A 17,271-nucleotide genomic window follows, 5' to 3' on the forward strand; every position below is an offset into this window, starting at 1 on the left:
TGTGTGTGTGTGGTGAGGAGATGTGTGTGGTGAGTTGTGTGTGTGTGTGGTGAGGAGATGTGTGTGTTGAGTTTGTGTGTGTGGTCAGGAGATGTGTGTGGTGAGTTGTGTCTTTGGTGAGGAGATGTGTGTGATGAGGAGTTGTGTGTATGTGGTGAGGAGATGTGTGTGATGAGTTGTGTGTGTGTGGTGAGTTTGTGTGTGTGGTGAGATGTGTGTGTTGAGTTGTGTGTGTGTGTGGTCAGGAGATGTGTGTGGTGAGTTGTGTCTGTGGTAAGGAGATGTGTGTGATGAGTTGTGTGTGTGTGTGGTGAGGAGTTGTGTGTGTGTGCTGAGGAGATGTGTGTGTGTGGAGTGAGGAGATGTGTGTGTTGAGTTGTGTGTGTGTGTAGTCAGGAGATGTGTGTGGTGAGTTGTGTGTGTGGTGAGGAGATGTGTGTGGTGAGGAGCTGTGTGTTTGTGGTGAGGCGTCGAGGGCCGGGAGCCCACTCCTGGCTGGCTCTCTGGCTGCCTCATCTTCAGCAAGTCCCTTCCTCCTCCTGTCTGAAAGCGGTAGGGGCCAGGCTGCCTGAGGCCGCTCCCTGTTCCAGCCTCTAAGGTTGAGGAACAGCCCCCAGCTGCTCCAGCGCTGACGTAACACCGGCTTGCAGGGTTGAAGGAGGAAGGTGCCTAAGCGTGTGGCCAGATGCACTACAGTCTTCTACGGCCAAAATGCATCTTCTGTCTTCGACAACGTATTCCTGCTGCAAGTGGGTCTCACACGCTCCAGAGGGCTTGACTGAGGGGCTACCAGAAGGGGTGCGCCCCAGCTCAGGGCAGACCAGATGACCTCGCAGTTCCCTTCCTTAAGGCCGGGAACTCTGGACTAAAGTGTGCTGCCCTCTGCCCAGAAACCTGGCAACAGCAGTCGCTTCACACGCTGCCCAAGCCCTGCTGTCCCCGGGGCACCAGCTTACCAGGGCCATCTTCCCAGCCAGCAGCAGCTCCGTCTCACTGCGTAGAGCTCTGAAGTTATTCACCATTTCCAAGACAAAGCTGCAATTCAGCCCCTAGGAGAAATCAAGGCAAACGTTCACGGGGAGGCCCAAGTGCTGCAGACGCCGAGGAGAGGCCAGCACTGAAAGGCCAGAATCGCTACCTCTGTGGTTCTGGGCTTGCCATACACACGGTCCATGGACTTGGAGCTGGCATTGACGGCGTGGGCAAGTTCCTGCTCCATGTCTCGGTGAGACTGAGCTATTTCTCGGATGCTAGAGAGAAGAGAAGCACAGGCAGATGTCAGGCCAAATGGAAGGGTGGCCTTTCACAACATTCATCTCCCGGAGGGCCGATGTGGAGGGCGGCCCAGCAGGATGACAGGAATCATGGCTCAGCCCAGCGACCGTTCAATCACAAGCCTGGGCACAAGCCAACCAAGAGCAAATGGGAGGGCTCACACAAGAAATCTGATGTCAAAATCCAAGTTTTTCCAGGGAAAGAAATGTACAAAATGAGGCTTACAACCTGCAAAACGGCCACAAGCGGCAGGGTGCACAGGCCTACTGCAGAGACTGCTGCAGTAAGGCACGATCCCCAGGTGCCCACGGCCTTGCTGGAACCTGTAACTGGCCGGTCTATCCCTGAGGACAAAATGACTCTTGTCTGAAGACGACAATCCTGGTGCAGTGATGGGCTCTGAGCCAGACCCCAGGCAGCAGCCCTTACGGGGAAGACAGTCACAGCACAAGTCACACTGGGTCTCAGAGAGGCTGAGACATGGCTCAGGCAGGTGGGGGGAGGAAGGGACGGTGACTATAGGAGCAGTGCAGGCAGAGGCTGTGGGGCCAACCTGTCCTGACCCTGTGGAAACAGGCTGCTGCCAGCAGCTTTCCACGGTGCTGTGCAAGTTCTCCTTCCACGGAGGCCACTGGGGCCACCATGGACTTTGAGAGGACAGGGGAATGGCCTTCCAAGGGAGGCCACCAAGCCCATTGCACAGCAAGGAATAAGCTGAAGTGAAGTCCTCCAGCCCCACCATTGATCTGGGTGAGGTGGGGGAGAGACGAGGCTGGGGACCGCAGCGGCACCAACTCCCAGGGCAGAAAATGCAGGACCGGGAAGGACCACAGCCAGTATGGAAGTGAGGAGCGATGAACGCTGGCAGACTGGGATAGTGACTACCTGCTCAACGAGAGCCAGAGACTGGCAGAGATGATCCATCTGCATGCCAGGGCCACAGGCAGGCTGCCTGGAAGGGCATACAGCATGCCGGACCCAGAACCCACGAGTGCCCCAGTCACAGGCAGGAGAAGAGGGAGCCCAAGGCAAACAAGAAAAGGACACCAGGGTACTAGCCAGCATGTGGCCACAGGGAGGAGAATGCAGGCAGGAAGGCCCTGCACCACTGAAGAACCATGGGTGCCAGCTGGAGGGGCTCACAGGCTGGCAGGCGGAGGCAGCCACACGGGGCAGGCGAGGAGTAGGGATGGCGGACAGTGCTGACCACACTGAGTGACACAGTGGCTCCAGGGGCATTTCTGGAAGCAGGCAAAATGCCCCTAAGTAATTGTCTTGTTTTTTTTAAAGTAATGGCCCAGGTTGCCCTGGAGGAGCACAGCCCTGGGAACCCCAGGGGATGCTCATGCACAACGCTGAGGGGTGGGAGCCCACCTGTGAATGAGGACCCCCGCTGCCTGCCCAAACTGGTCCATCTGGGTGGCCTCCTCCTCGGACAGCATCTCCGGGTGCAGGGAACAGGATGGAGGGCGGGGCAGCTCACACTTCTGCTTGTCTTCCCAGGACTTCAGGGTGTTCTCAAATGCCTGCGGACCCGAGAGCCCAGATGACACCTGCTGCTCTGCATGCATGTGTCAAACTGTGACGGACACTACTGGGATACCAACGTGCTCACAGCTAGGAGAGGGACAGGTGGGGACTTCTTTCTTTTTAACATTACAGGTAGGAGATGGTCCTAGAAATTACTGCCCTATTAGCTTCATCTTTGTGTCTTAAAAAAAATCCTAGAACAAAACATGGAAAGCTCCAGCTCTTCTTTTAACAGTGCACATGAGAGCCCGCAGGTGAGCCCTGACCCCGCCCAGGCACTGCAGGCAGCCGCTCTTACCCTGTCTCTGGTCAGCGTCTGTGCCCGGTTCTTGTGAACAATCCGAATGTACCCTGGCGGCTGGACCCAGGCCTCTCCGTCCACCTGCACAGGCACGCCCTCATCCCCAAGGATGGAGATCTTCACCGTGCGACACTGAGCAGACATCAGAGCTATTACTCGCGCTGAGCCAAAACCCCCAGGGGTTTTAAAGTGCTAGGCACCACCATGACCTTCCTACTCCACACACGGTCCCTGCCTTGCAGGACACCCCACCTCCACCTCTGGAACGATGCTACTCCTGCAGCTAGCCTTCTGCTGTAGCCTCGCTGAGCCAAAGGTCTGTTCTCCCACTATCCCACCCCATCCTGCCCCATCCCCTCATCCACCAAGCAGTCAGTGCAGGAGACCCTGGTGCTGACATAAAGGCATCAGAACCCAGGGGCGGGGGTGTCGTAGTTCCCAGCAGCAGCTGGGCCCCTGCCACGTGGAAACACCCCCAGAAAAGAGCAGATGAATGCATCTCCACACAGTGGACGGCAATGCCCTGTTCCTCCTTTTCAACAACTAACATTGCCAGAGGGAAAACTGTGAACTTCAAGCAGCCTACAGCCAGGGGTGGACAGAGTACAGGAAGAGACCAGACAGTCCCAGGCTGGGGTTCAGCCAGTGGGTATCATCAGCACCCTCTGCCACCCCAGTGCCTGTGCCTGGGCACAGAGTCCCACCCCATCCTCACAGACTGCCCCCAGTCCATCACTGCTGTCAGAAATAAGCCATGGGGGCCCCCCAGCCCCTCCCCACTGGGCCTCCAGAAGCGTGATCAAAAGCCCCAGTTGGAATTCCCTCCTCACCCCATGCCAGAGCCATCGGCTCCATCCCCACCTCCAGCTGCGGCTTTGACAGTTGCAGACATGGGCAGAGTTCAGCCTGGTCTGCTCTATCTCATCCCACCTGAGAGGGGACAGGCAAGGCTGGGGCTCAAGTGGGAAATATGTTTTGAAAGAGTTATCTTGGCCAGGTGAGGTGAAGTGGCTCACGCCTGTAATCCCAGCACTTTGGGAGGCCAAGGTGGGTGGAACATTTGAGGTCATGAGTTCCAGACCAGCCTGGCCAACATGGGGAAACTCCATCTCTACTAAAAATAAAAAAATTAGCTGGGCATGGTGGCAGGTGCCTGTAGTTCCAGCTACTTAGGAGGCTGAAGCAAGAGAATCACTTGAGCTAGGGAGACAGAGGTTGCAGTGGGCCAAGATGGCGCCACTGCACCAGCCTAGGAAACAGAGTGAGACACTGCCTTAAAAAAAAAAAAATTACCTTGAGAATTTAACTGTCAAGCACAGCATGAGGAAAGGCCCTGGCCCAGGAAGCAGGGCCACAAGCTGTCCCAAACAGGACATGAGGCAGCCACGTGGTCCTGGAAAGCACCCACCCTCCCAGGCTCCATGCGCTGCCTGGGAATTTAGCACACCCCTGGCTGGGGACTCGGCCAGACCTCCCAGGACCATGGCCACTACCTGGGCGATCCGGTGATGCTGCAGCCTGATGACTCGAGAGACTGCCATCTGCATGCTGCCAAAAACGGCAACCACCTCCAGAATCTTGTCATCGAATGACGGAGCTGCGAAAGTCTGCAAGGGCCACGTTAGAGCTGACCACCGCCCAGCACAGCCCCACACACAGGCCGCCCCTCCCCTGGCTCCCTCCCTCTCGGGGCCAGCCCCTCCCTTAGGCTGCTGACAGGAAGTTACCAGGTAACTGCACTCCTGAGGGGCTTCACATTGCAGACCCTGAAACCAGCTGCCTGGGACCAAATCCCAGCTCTGACCTCAGCAAAGTTACTGAATCTCTCTCTCCCATTTCCTCATGTGTAAAATGGGGAAACTAACACCACGCTCCTCCCGGGACATCAGAAGGCCTGAGTGAGTTAACACTGCAGAGCGCCAGGACTGGAGCAGCACATGTGTGCAGGGAGCGCTGAACACTTCTATTCGCTATTATGTACAAAGAAAGCCATTCCCTGTTTTACACCTATCAACACCTTCCCACAGTTCTTAACACAAATTCCACCTTCTTCCCCTGGCTCACACGGCCTGACCTGACCCAGGCCCTGCAGGCCTCTCCTGTCTCTCCACGGCCCCACTGCCCACTGCAGTCAGGGCACGTCTCCCACGTCCTCCAGGCGCCTGTCCTGTCTTGCCTCTGAGCCTTCACCTATGCGATTCTCTCTGCCTGGAACAGCCTCGCCCTCTCCCAGCCCACCTAACTCGGCCAACTCCAAGTCATCCTTCAGGTCTTGGCCTCTCAGACGCCTTCCCTGACCTTCCTCCCACATCACACCCTCTGACCACATCTGCTGACCACAGACGCTCACTGACCACCCTCACTGATACCTCCGCTCTGTTCAGCCCTCTAGATGATGAGCTGGGTGGGGGACCCTGTCTATCTTACTCTCCATGGCAGCCCCACTGCTGGCACAAGGGAAGGGCTGCCTCCACCCCATCCACAGAAACACCTCACTGCCCTCAGACAGCTCCTCCCCGCTGAGCTCAGGCCCACCCACCCCACACCCCCATACATACATCATCCTCCTTGGTGCCACCCCAGAAGTTGGTTCCTCCGGCATAGCTGGGGATGTTAAGGACAGCAATTCCCTGAAGACTGGGGAGGGGGATGGGTCGCCCGTCACACTGAGCAGCAGAGAGGCAGAACAAAAGAAAAGAGAAAGGCATGTGTCAGCTGCTCCTTTCTTCACCAGCTTCCCACTGCCAGGGGCTCAGAAGCATAGCCGCAGCCAGGGCATCCTCAAGCGAGTCCCCGTGTGTGGAAGAAAGGGCCAAGAGGAGAACCGAAATGCAGTCCTCTGATGGATGGGGGCCGGCCTGCAAGTGACAAGGACCTTTCCACTCACCTCCAGCAGGACCTTTTGCTCCAAGTTCTTGTAGGTTCTGTGCAGCAGCTCTTTGGTTCCAAGAACTCCATACCACATCATGTTCTTGGTTCGGCTCCTAGAAACAGAAGCGAAGACTTGCCATGGGTCTGAGCCTTCTCTGTACACTTAACCAGAGTCATTTCTGTGAAAGCTAGGAATGGCATCTGACCCACAAATCTGCCAAATTCAGCAACTATTTACAGCGGAACATCTGAGGACAAATTTTTGTTTTTGCAGATACACATAAAAAGATACATTTACCAGTAAGAAATTTGGCTAAATAGTAACATTTTGCCAAGAAAGTAATCCAACCCTAAAAGGTAAAGTTAAAACATTATAGAATCCTATAAAACTACACATCCTGATTTTTTTCTAGCTAAAAAACTATGCTTACCATAGAAAATTTTGAAAATATAGAAAAGCACCAAGAAGACGACACTCCTCATAACCCTCTATGCATCATCCAGCACTGTGCGTGCTCTCCACACATGCTGATGGCAAACGCCAGGTGCCACCGTGTACTTCCGGCAGTCTTCCCTGGGTATTAATTTCCAGTTGCGTTCACTTGTTTACAGTTTTGCAACCTACTTGGTCCACTTGACCCTGCGCCAGCAACACTTCCCTCACTTGCCACATGCTCTCTGCAGACATGCCATCCTTAGCTGGGCACGACTCTACCGCAGCTCATCAGCTCAATCCCTTCACTGCACCCCTCTTCCCATGCCTGAGCTCTGTAAATGACACACGAGGAGCCCCTTCATACCCACTTCAACCAACGTTTCCAATGACTTCTATAGAAGTTTCCAATGACCTTTGTAGAAATGGGGTTTTTCTCAGGAGAACTTTTCAAAGCTCTCAATACAAACGCAAGGGAGGTTTAACCAGGGTTCCAGGGCTCTAGAAATGTATTATGCATGCCCTTGTTCCTCAGCTTATTTTACCCTGCTGAAGTGTGCGTATTTTCATACTTTTCCCAGTGATTTTTGGACCAATAGGGATTTTTTAATGATCTGACTTCACCATCCTGTGCTGTACAGGGATATGTCCCTGGTGCCATCGAGCCACTATCCTGCATGGAAGAGCCTCAGAGTTCAACTGGTTTTTGAGTTGTGATGCTTTTGTTTTCCTAGAAATTTCCAACTGCATATAATGTGAGCAACAACTAAAGCTGGCCCCTCGGGTGTCAGCATAGCTCCCCTCAAGGTGGCAGTGACACCGTGAGGAGGATGTGGCTTGGTTCATTCAAGTCGATCCTGATTCAGCAGAGGAAGACTCCAGCAAAGGTCTCCCAGCTTCTGGGTCAACAAAGACTGCCAACCCCCCACACCCATTTCTCCCCCTCCCTAGTTCTAATCACATCAAAGCCAAACAGTCTCTCAGATTATTACTGTGGGCTGGGGAAGAAGACATTTCTCCCTCACTTCTCGTGTTTCACAGACAAGAGGAAATTCCACTTCAGCCCAGGAAGAGAAGCTTGAAAAGAGGGACCCTTCTCATTTTTCTCTGTCCTCTCTTCAGGCCAGGAGGGAGCATCTGGTAATTTTAGGGGAAAAAACTGAGCATCCCCAGAGATGCCCCTTGGGGCTCACACGCTACTGTCAACAGAATCAAGGGCCTTGTGGGCAGGCTCAGGTGTGGTAGGGGAGGGCCAGCTGGGATGGCGATGAACTCACAGACCCACCCACAAACAATGCTGGGCACTCACACTGCAGGTGCCACAGCTTCTTGGCATACTCTACGTCACCTGCTGCTTTTCTGCAGCATCACAGATTTAGGGCTCTCATTGAGAGACGCAGCCATCACAATGACCACCATTACTGGTTTTCTGATGTCAAATTTCCCTTGACCTGGCCAGCCTGAGAAGTAGACCCCTCCTCCAGGTTGGCTCCCTGGACTGTTACCTGCTTCCCTCCCACCTCTGAAAGCACCTCTGCTTCTGACAAGGCGATCGGGCTCCATTTCTGCCCTCCGCCTTAGCATTCTGCACCTTCTTTAACCTGCTGACTCCAGAAATCTGCTACTGTCTAGAGGGAGAAGCCACAAAGACACAACGGACAGACACGCTTCCAGCCTGTTACCCACCTGCACTTCTCCGGGTGCTCGTCGCGTTTGTTGTTGAAGTCCAGGGATATCTTCGCATCCAGGCCAATGCCAAAATAGTTGTTCATGACACACTTCTCTGTATAGTACTCTCTGCCAATGGGAGTTTTAAGTCAAATACCACAGCCCTGCTTACCGGTCTTATTTCATTCAGACTCCCAACCTCTCCGAATTTCTCTTCCTTAGGGCAAATATGATACCTTTTTCTTTTTTTTCTGATAAGAGGTTTATTAAGATATAATTCATATACCAGATAAATCTACCAACGTAAAATACACAATTTGATAACGTTTAGCATATTCAAAGAGTCACTTAACCATCACTAGATAATCGATTTTAGAGCATTTCAACCCCTGAGGTGGAAGTCTGTGCCCCTGCCACCAGCAGCTACCGCCCTCCTCATCCCTGGCAGCCACTCGTCTACTTTCCACCTCCATGGAGGTGTCTCTTCTGGGCAGTTCACAGAAATGGGCTCTGCAGTTGTGGGCTCTGTGTCTGGCTCCTTTCTCTTCCTCAGGATGATGTTTCCAAAGTTCATCCATGTTGTGACATATGTCAGTACTTCATTTTTATTACCAAATAATACTCCGTCGCATGGCTAACCCACATTTATTGACCTGTTCATCTGCAGCTGGACATAGGGATGTTCACGTTCTGGTTATCATTTAGGAACATTTATATACAGCTCCTAGCGTGGACGTGTTTTCAGTTCAATCCCACACGGCCTGGCAGTTCTGCATCTGCCGGTCACATGGAAGCTCTAGGCTGAACCACGGGCGGAGCCTGCCGGACCGCTCCTCACAGCGGCTGCCCTTCTGACACTCCACCAGCGGCACCAAACCTGAAGTATGTTTATGGCACAGAAACTCACACATTTCAACTCTGGATCTCAAAACATTTCTTGAACATCCCTAATCACAAAGCAGTGGCCAAACTAAAAAGAAAAATGACTTGAAAACATCCATCCTAGCCCAAAGAAAATAAGGCCTTCTCTTTCCCTGTGTGCCACAGACGAGAAGAGGCTCATCTCATTCAAGTTTCTTGTCCTCCCCCAGCTGGAAGTCCTGCCCCTGCAGCTCCCCCAGCTGCTGGGAAACCCCTGCCTGGCCTTCACCCACCCCAGCCCCAGGATCACGCTGGGGTTCCCTCCCCCAGGGCAGGTGGTTGAAGGAAGACCATGTTTCTCCACCCAGAGCCTGCAGCCAGGAGAAGAGAATGTTCTGGAAGTTCCCAAAGAGACTCAATAGGTGGATGGGCTTGGGAACATTGCTTGGGCCAGAATTCTGACACACTTTAGCCTACTGAGCCAGTGCCACTGGATCTGAGAACCACCAGCCCGTGTCAGTGTATTTACGATCCATCTAATTCAAATGCTCGACAGCTGAGCCACAGCAAAACTCTGGGACAAACTGTTTACCAGGCAGAAGACCATGTGCCTGGCCAGCATTTATAGGTCCTGGAAAAAGAGAGATCCAACGGAGAGAAACAGGGCACAGAGATGAGGGAAGGCGGCTGAGAGACTGGGCTCAGGGGCCTGAAGCAGGATGTGTGGCAGTGGCTGGGGCAGTGGGAGACGACGGGCTGCAGAGGCCTGCTCAGGCCCAACCGCAATGGGGTCCACACAATATGGCCCCGCACACACCATGGCAGAAAGACAGCTTTGTCTCCCCAGGTGAAGAGATGAGACCACCCAGCTTAGCAACAGAAGTGAAGTTCCATAATCTCAGATGAAGTAGACAAAGGAGATACCTAGTTAAGGGGCCCGAGAGGCAGTGCTCACTAAGACTGCAGCTCTGGCCTCCCGGAGGAAAACAGCCTCAGGAAGGCTGAGGACTGGAGCCCCAGGCAGGCCCATGGGAGAAGCAGACCAGGCCAGGAACAGGGACACACAAGTGTCACACCAGGCCAGCACCTGGAGTTTAGGGGTCCACTTTCCCAAACTCAGAGCTTCTGTGAACCACACACTTCTTGCTGTCAATGTCCCTGACCACGCCAGAAAAATGGCTTGCCACATTTAACCAACTGCCACCAGCCACCTAGAACCTGCAAGCAGCCAGCAGAAAGATGACTCTAGAAAAACAGGTTTTCAAAACACCACTTATCACCACAATGGTCCCTAACACCTAGGAAGACTCCATTATGCTGCTGTATCAATGTCATCACTGCCTTACAGGCCAGCAGAGGAAGAAGGCCTCGTCCCCAAAGGAGTAGCAGTGTCAGCACATGGGCACACAGCAGTCCTTACAAGCCTCAGTACAAGCCCGTGTCTCCCTAGGGTGCTCCAAGACACGAGGGGGGCACAGAGAGGACCCTCCAGCCTGGAGTCTAGGGTTCTGCATCACCAACAAGGAGAGCAGCCATTAGAGGAAAGCAGGGTAAGAGATGGCAAGAGGAAGATGGCAAGCTGTAAGCAGAGGTCAGCAAGGTCCGGCCAAGGTCATGGGAGAGTGACCACGAAGAGCAGCACAAGGACAACTCCCAGCGGGAGCAGCCGAGCCTGGGAAAGCCTCGGAAGAGCTTGCAGTTTCAAGGGATGCGGAGCAAATGCCGTGGGACCTGGGAAGGAGCTGGGAGGTGTGTGCTCTGCCCTGCAGCAGACGTGCGGTAGTGGTTCCCAGCTCCACTCCTGAAGCGGAATCTCCACAACTTCTCAGCCTTCCTCATCAGCTATCACCAGCTAGGCAACCGCTCGCCAATTTCTCTAGTTAATTCTGAGACCAGTTTTCAATGCACTAGCATCCATGTAACAATATGCCCACTTGGTTTATCCCTCATACTCACAGGGTTTCTGGTTCGGAGTTAAAGGGATCAGCGTTAATTAACAGGCGACTGATGACTGAGCCACCAGGTAAGGAACCAGACATTCCAGCCCTGACATCTGTAAAGGAGATATAAGAAAGAGGTGGTGCCAGTCAGGAGCTGCAGACTAAGAAAAACTCGTGTCTCTGAAGCTGGTGGACTGGTATTCTGCAGAACATTATTCTAATTAAATGTCTCTAAAATTATATATAACCACGTCCAAATTTGGCAAGTCTTAAGTCAAAAATCACTGGAACAAAAAAACCATATTGGGTGGCAGAAACACCTACGAAATACCTTAAAAAATGGCTTATAAAGCCAGATGTGGTGGTATGTGCCTGTGGTCACCGCTATTTAGGAAGCTGAGGGGGGAGGATCACTTGAGCTCAGGACGTCAAGGCTGCAGTGTGCCATGACCACACCATTGCACTCCAGGCTGGGCAATAGAGAGAGACCCTCTTAAAAAAAAAAGAAAAAGGCTTATAAAGTGAGTTCTCATGTTCTCATTCAATGTAAGCCACTCAAACAAAAATGATCCTTGAGAGTTGAGGCTTACGGCTTTATAAGGTTGCCTTTATAAGAAGTGAACATCAAGGAACGCTCCAGGCAGCCAGGACCTCACCCTCCCTACACCTCCTATGACCACACTAGAAGCAGGGGACCATCCCTCGGGTTCCATCATCAGGCAGGCCACACCCTTTTCCACTCAGATAATTCCTTTGTTCTTCAAAACCCGACTCAAGCATCACCTTCTCAATGATGTCTTCCTGGGCTCCTTGGGTGGTTATTTGGCTACTACCTGGCTCTTGTTTAAAGAAAAGAAAAAAAAAAAAAAAAAAAAAAAAAAAAGCACCTTTCATACAGTCGTGTAAATGCTTAAATTCCACCTAGCTTTCTCAGGACCTGTAAACTCTCCAAGGGCAGCGACCCCATCTCTTTCAGTTTGACGGGCCCAGCGCCCAGCACAGTTAACAGGCCCGGCGTTGCACTAAGGCCCCCACTGGTCCTCCTGGCCACCACTCACTTGGGTACAGGATCTTGGTGTTGAGTGCAGGCAGGCTGTCCCGGCTTCCCGGCTGGGGTGGAAGGGAAGCTGAACTGCCCAGGGGCAGACTTCCTTTGCTGATCAACTTCTCACACGGGGATTTCAACACTGTAAGAACAGAGCAGAAAACCTCAGAGTTGTCTGAAATAGAGACTGCTGAAATACCTGGGGATCCTGAATGACAGAAGCAGGTGGGAGGGCTGAGGAGGGAGGGCTGCAAACCACAGGCTGCTGTGTGAAGTGTGTGGGACAAAGAGGGGACGGAGGACTGAGTGGGTACACAGGATGCTCGGAGGGCTTGGGCTCATGGAGAAGATGACACAGGCCACAGGTGGCAGCACTGGAGGGGTGACGCCAGTCAGGGCTATGGGAGGCAGAGCACACACACAGCAGAGCTCTGAGTGGTGGCCATGCAGTGGCCGTGGGTCAGTTCTGACCACGGGCCTCCCAGCAACCCACCAGGCTTAGGGGGTACCTTCCACCAGGTCCTGCACTGTGGGCTGTTCCAGGAGAGGCAAGGACAAAGAAGGCCCACCCTCACCCACCCATCTTCCCCCTGCCACACACAGCCCCTTTCGAGCAGCTCTGGGGCCCAGTGTGGTTCTGAGGAAGCCAAGCAAGATGCCAAGTACTCCTCAGGGAGGGGGTTCTTGCCCTGACAAAGGGGGTCTTGTGGATTCTACTGGTGTCCACGAAGGCCGACTGCACACACCTCAAGGGCACACAGGAGATCCACAGAAACAGGCCTCGGGCTGTGAATTTTTATACCAAGTGGCCAAAGCAGCTATAAGAAAGCGCCCTCAACCTCCCCTGGCAAGCCCACTACGTTCCACCAAAACCAAGCACACCGTGGTGCGCAGAGGGAGGCGGAACCACGGGTACCTTTGCGCTGGCTCCTCCCCCTGGGGACCCCAAAGCTCTCGCTGTGGGACAGTGGTGGGCACACTCGGTGGTCCATCTTCTCTTCTGACTCAGAGAGGCCCAGGACGAAGCCCTCCTGCTCCTGGGTCTGGGCATTCTGCTCATCAACAGCTGTGCAAGAAGAATGTGTGTGGCTGAGCAAGTGGGTTCAAAGCCAACGGTGCTGTCGGGCTGGGTGGAGGTCTCCTCCTTGCCCACAGCCTGATCTTCCTCAAACATCCTCTGGCTAAAGGTTTAGACCCTGAACCCCCACCCCTGCCTGCCTTCCCCTGGTCCTGGCACCAGGGCAGGGCATCCCTGCTAACAGGCTGGGAGGACCGGAACCCTTGGAAGGCAAGGGATGCAGAGGAGCCTGACACAGGCTGGAGGGCAGCAGGCGGGAGGAGTGGCACATGGACACTCAGGTGTGCAGGTGCTGGCCTGAGGAAAGCCCCCTCGTCTTCAAAATACCAGTCACCTTTTTCTGTGTGTTCTATGATCTGACGAATCGCTTTCTTCAGGCTGTTTGCTCTCAGCATGAGCTGTTCTCGAGGCCGGAATATCTGTGGCCGGGCTGGGCAGGCCGATGCCACCAGGCGGTCCCCAGTGGAGCCACAGATGCTGCCTGACCCATCTCCATCTTCAGCCTCCTCAGCAATGGTTGGGGGTGGATTGGGCAGAGAGGACGAGGCCTGGGACTCATCATCCAAGGTCTTGAGAAGGGAATCCAGCTTCTCTTTCAGGACAGAGCACTAGACAGGGAAAGGAAGTGATATGCAGAGCTGAGGCAGGAGAGCAGGTATGGAGGCAGGGAACCCGAGGCCATTTCACCCAGACCTCCGAGAACTCGACCGAAAGGAAAATCCCCCATGCCTAAGCTAACAAAAGGACCAGAGGCTATTCCCTTTGCAAACCCCACCCCCTTCTCCACCTGGCAGGTGGGAAACCAGCTGTCCACAACCCACCAGACTGACAGCAGCTGAGTCTCAGCCTGCATAGAAGTGCAACTTTGTAGGAGTGTGACCTTTGTAATGTCACCTCGGACTCTGGTTGGCTGCTTTCTGCAACCACTCAGACTGTGGGCTATGACTTCATTTACACGAGGTGAGCATGATGTGGCCGACGGGAAACTTCCGGGGGATCTTGGGTTCAAAGAAGATTCTGTATCTGGGTCCCTGAGCTGCTGCTCAGGTCTGTTCCCACACTGTGAAGTGTACTTTCGTTTTCAATAAATCACCGCTTTCGTTCTTTTGTTGCTTCACTCTTTCCTTGCTTTGCTGTGTGTTTTGTCTAATTCTTTATTTAAAACACCAAGAACCTGGACAAGCTGCAGTCACGACCCTCTCCCAGTGACAGAGGGAGCTTCTCGCTGCCTTGGTGCCCCCCCCACCTGGGGCCCGGGGACAGACCTTCTTGGCCATGACCTCTGACTCCTCTGAGCTCTCGGTCGTCTTCTCATAGGCCTTCCCCACTCGGGCCACAAAGTCCTTCACTGTCTCACAGAGCACTCTGTGGGGAGAGAAACAGAAAGATCCTTCTAGAGAGGCAGCTCCAGGCTGGAGCCAGAACCCCATGCCTCTTCCAGGGCCGCCGGGCACTCACTTAGCCGAGGAGATGACCACTGAGTGCTGGTCCGAGGTGAGGATTTTAGAAAGGTGGGCTGCAACGGAGTCTTCATAGAAGAGAATCTGCTGCACCTGCAATCACCCCAAATGCAGGCGCCGTTGGTCTCTGTGACAGCAAGCTCCATGGCAGTCCCAGTATCTCTGTCACCCAGTCCCTTGACAGCACAGGCTGGGAAAGATGAGTCTCCCTAACCGACACTGTCTGACCTGGCCAAGCCTCGACTCACTTCCAACACTACTCTGGGCTCACCTAGTGCTAGGTCAAAGACTTTAAAAGCTTCGTCAAGCTGCAGACAAACTAAAGATGAATCTTCTTGAGTCTGCGATCCCAGCACAGCCTGTGCTAGGGGCCCCTGCCCTGACTTCTGCTCATCCTGACAGCAGCGCGCTGGTGGGCCAGCTCCAGGTTTGGGTTCCTTCACAGCAGCGGCTGTTTCCGCCTGGCTGTGAACCACATCTGGACACGCACTCTTCCCCCAACCATCTGCTCTGCCTGTCAGAAGGGGAGTCCTGTCCCTTTGGGATCCCTGCTGTTAGCCCCAGGGTCAGTGAACTTCACTACCGGCCAGACAGTGAGTTATTTTGGGCTTCCCCCACACACTTTTCCTCTCAAAATTAAAAAAAGAAGGAAAAATAAAAAATGTACAAACCATTCTTGGCTGGCAAGGCCGTGGGCCCAGGCACATCTGGCCTGCAGGCCTTGCTTGCTGACCGTTGCCCTAGGCCCTGAAAAAGTTCACCTCTTTCTACTACCCCACCCAGCACTGCACCAGCACAAAATACTAACTAAAGAAGACAAAGTCCGTTCTCTGAGGGAACTTGTAGGAGCCTTAAATAAAACAGAAACAATCACCCAATAAAAAGAACTCCCAGCTGGACTAGAGGAGGCTGAGCGAAGGGCAGCTATGGACACCACAGAGGGGTGAGACCGGGCGGGAGCCAGGGCTGCAGGAAAGCTGTGGCAGAGTGGGCTGGGGCATTCCAGGTATGCGGGCACTGCGGCAGGGAAGGGAACGGGCAAACACCATGTGGGGCTCACTGAGCAGCTGAGGAGATGTACAGACAAGGTGGGAAGGCCATTAGGAGGACCCCCGGCCTCTCTGCCGCAGAGCCTGTGACAACCCTAGTTGTCACAAAAGCCCCTAGAGGGTCACAAAAGCCCAAGAGGCTCCTGCCAAGGGGAGTGAGAATCCTCTCAGGCTTGGGTTCACCCTGCACCTCCGCAGGCCTGACTGTGACACCCCGTCACCAAGGGGGAGGCGGCTCTGCAAGGGAGGCGATGCAAACTGCTGACAGGACGGCTCAGATCACGTCAGCACGTGAGCGGGGTGTGACGAACAGGCCAGCAATACCTCGGAATCCTCGCTGAAGTCTTCGGTGACGGTGGAGGAGGAGGCCTGCCGGGGGAGCTTGGCCTCATACGCCATGACGCTCCACCTGCACACACAAGGTCAGCTGCACAGGCGGCAAGACGTGCAGGCCCCCAAGGCAGACCCTGCGTCCTCCCCTGTCATGGCTGGCAGCCTTGATCTTTATACAGTTTCTGACTTCATTTTTAAGCCCTTGGTCTTGACTCTGTCCTGCAACTTGGCTGAGAACAAATGTTTGCACTCCATAACTAAAAGAGCAATACAGCTCCATGAAAGAGGGGAGGGTACCCATAAATGGCTGCCCTTGAGATAAGATGCTGCTTCTGAGAGAAATGGATTTACTCTCCCCAAGAGAGCTGCAAATGGCTCCGCCAGCAGCCTGCTGGCCCAGTGAGATGAGCACTTCACATGCCCCAAGGCACACAGGGGCGGCCTGAAATGGCGGGCCACTGCAAAACCACACCTGTCATCAGAACCCCAGGCTTCTGGGAGCACCTAGGAAGGCCAGGAGGCATCTCATCAGCACCCCATGTACCACAGGTGCTGTGTGTGTCACTTGGAACAGCAGTACCTCACTCAGGGAAGGTGTCACAGTGGCTTTAGGCACTAGAGGATTTCCCAAAACAACTTCTGGGAACAGAATATGAGAAAATGCAACCGTTCAAACAAGCGACAAGGAGCACTCTTCCAATGGGTATCATATCCTGGGCTGAAGCAGCCAAACACCGCACAGCCACCTGCTCCATGGCCCTGACATACTCAGGTATGGCCTCCTGGGAAGACCTGATCATTCTAGGGCATGGCTGGTTCTTAACCTGTTTTGTTTCTATCCTTGTCATAATCTGACCAAATATCAAAGACTATCAGAATATATGCTCAGGTCATATCTTTACAAATGATTTCAGAGGGCCCCTGTTTTCCACAGACCCTAAGTTAACACCCATCTCTCAAAGTCCCCTCACACGGCACTGGAACACGTCCCCACTCACCTGTCCAGCATCTTGGTGCTGGCTCTCTCCAACTTCTCCAAGATCTGGGGGAGCTGGGTGTCATCATCGCAGGCCGAGCCCCAGCCCAGCACTCGGGCCAGGTCGTTCCCGGTGCCGAGCGGCAGCACTCCCAGCTGACACTAAGAAAACACGGGGAAGATGTGCAGGCAAACACTAGGGGTGGGGCCGCCTCCCAGCCCACCGCCCTCCCTGTCACCCACCATGAGGGTTACATCAGCAACATGGAGATGTGCCCTAAACCCATGCAGCGTGCACATTATAGGCAGAGCCCACTGGAGGGACAGATGGCATGTTCCTTGACAATGTGACAGGAATGTGGCTGCCCTTGAGGTAAGATGCTGCTTCTGGGAGAAATGGATGAGCCACAGCCCCATCTCTCAAGAGATGGTGGTGACTGACCAAGCTGTC

At 53.9% G+C, this 17,271-nt stretch overlaps 1 protein-coding gene across 10 annotated transcripts in view; it reads right to left on the reverse strand.

Annotated features, from left to right (window-relative positions):
* The window catches only part of DGKD (diacylglycerol kinase delta), a 109,775-nt gene that overhangs the window by 9,455 nt on the left and 83,049 nt on the right, over positions 1 to 17,271 (reverse strand). For 9 of the 10 annotated variants that reach the window (XM_032277860.1, XM_032277861.1, XM_032277859.1 and 6 more), the window contains 16 exons: positions 16,843 to 16,982; positions 15,836 to 15,920; positions 14,461 to 14,555; positions 14,268 to 14,367; positions 13,337 to 13,610; positions 12,841 to 12,990; positions 11,938 to 12,066; positions 10,896 to 10,992; positions 8,097 to 8,207; positions 5,994 to 6,090; positions 5,665 to 5,772; positions 4,600 to 4,713; positions 3,104 to 3,238; positions 2,650 to 2,801; positions 1,139 to 1,250; positions 957 to 1,049 (listed from right to left, as the gene is read on the reverse strand). In XM_032277860.1, the coding sequence (XP_032133751.1) occupies positions 957 to 1,049; positions 1,139 to 1,250; positions 2,650 to 2,801; positions 3,104 to 3,238; positions 4,600 to 4,713; positions 5,665 to 5,772; positions 5,994 to 6,090; positions 8,097 to 8,207; positions 10,896 to 10,992; positions 11,938 to 12,066; positions 12,841 to 12,990; positions 13,337 to 13,610; positions 14,268 to 14,367; positions 14,461 to 14,555; positions 15,836 to 15,920; positions 16,843 to 16,982 (1,992 nt within the window). The other variant, XM_032277867.1, reaches the window with a different exon arrangement.

Source organism: Sapajus apella, unplaced genomic scaffold, assembly GCF_009761245.1.
Source record: "Sapajus apella isolate SASKATOON/1434 unplaced genomic scaffold, GSC_monkey_1.0 scaffold10, whole genome shotgun sequence".
In the NCBI taxonomy this organism is placed as follows: domain Eukaryota; kingdom Metazoa; phylum Chordata; class Mammalia; order Primates; family Cebidae; genus Sapajus; species Sapajus apella.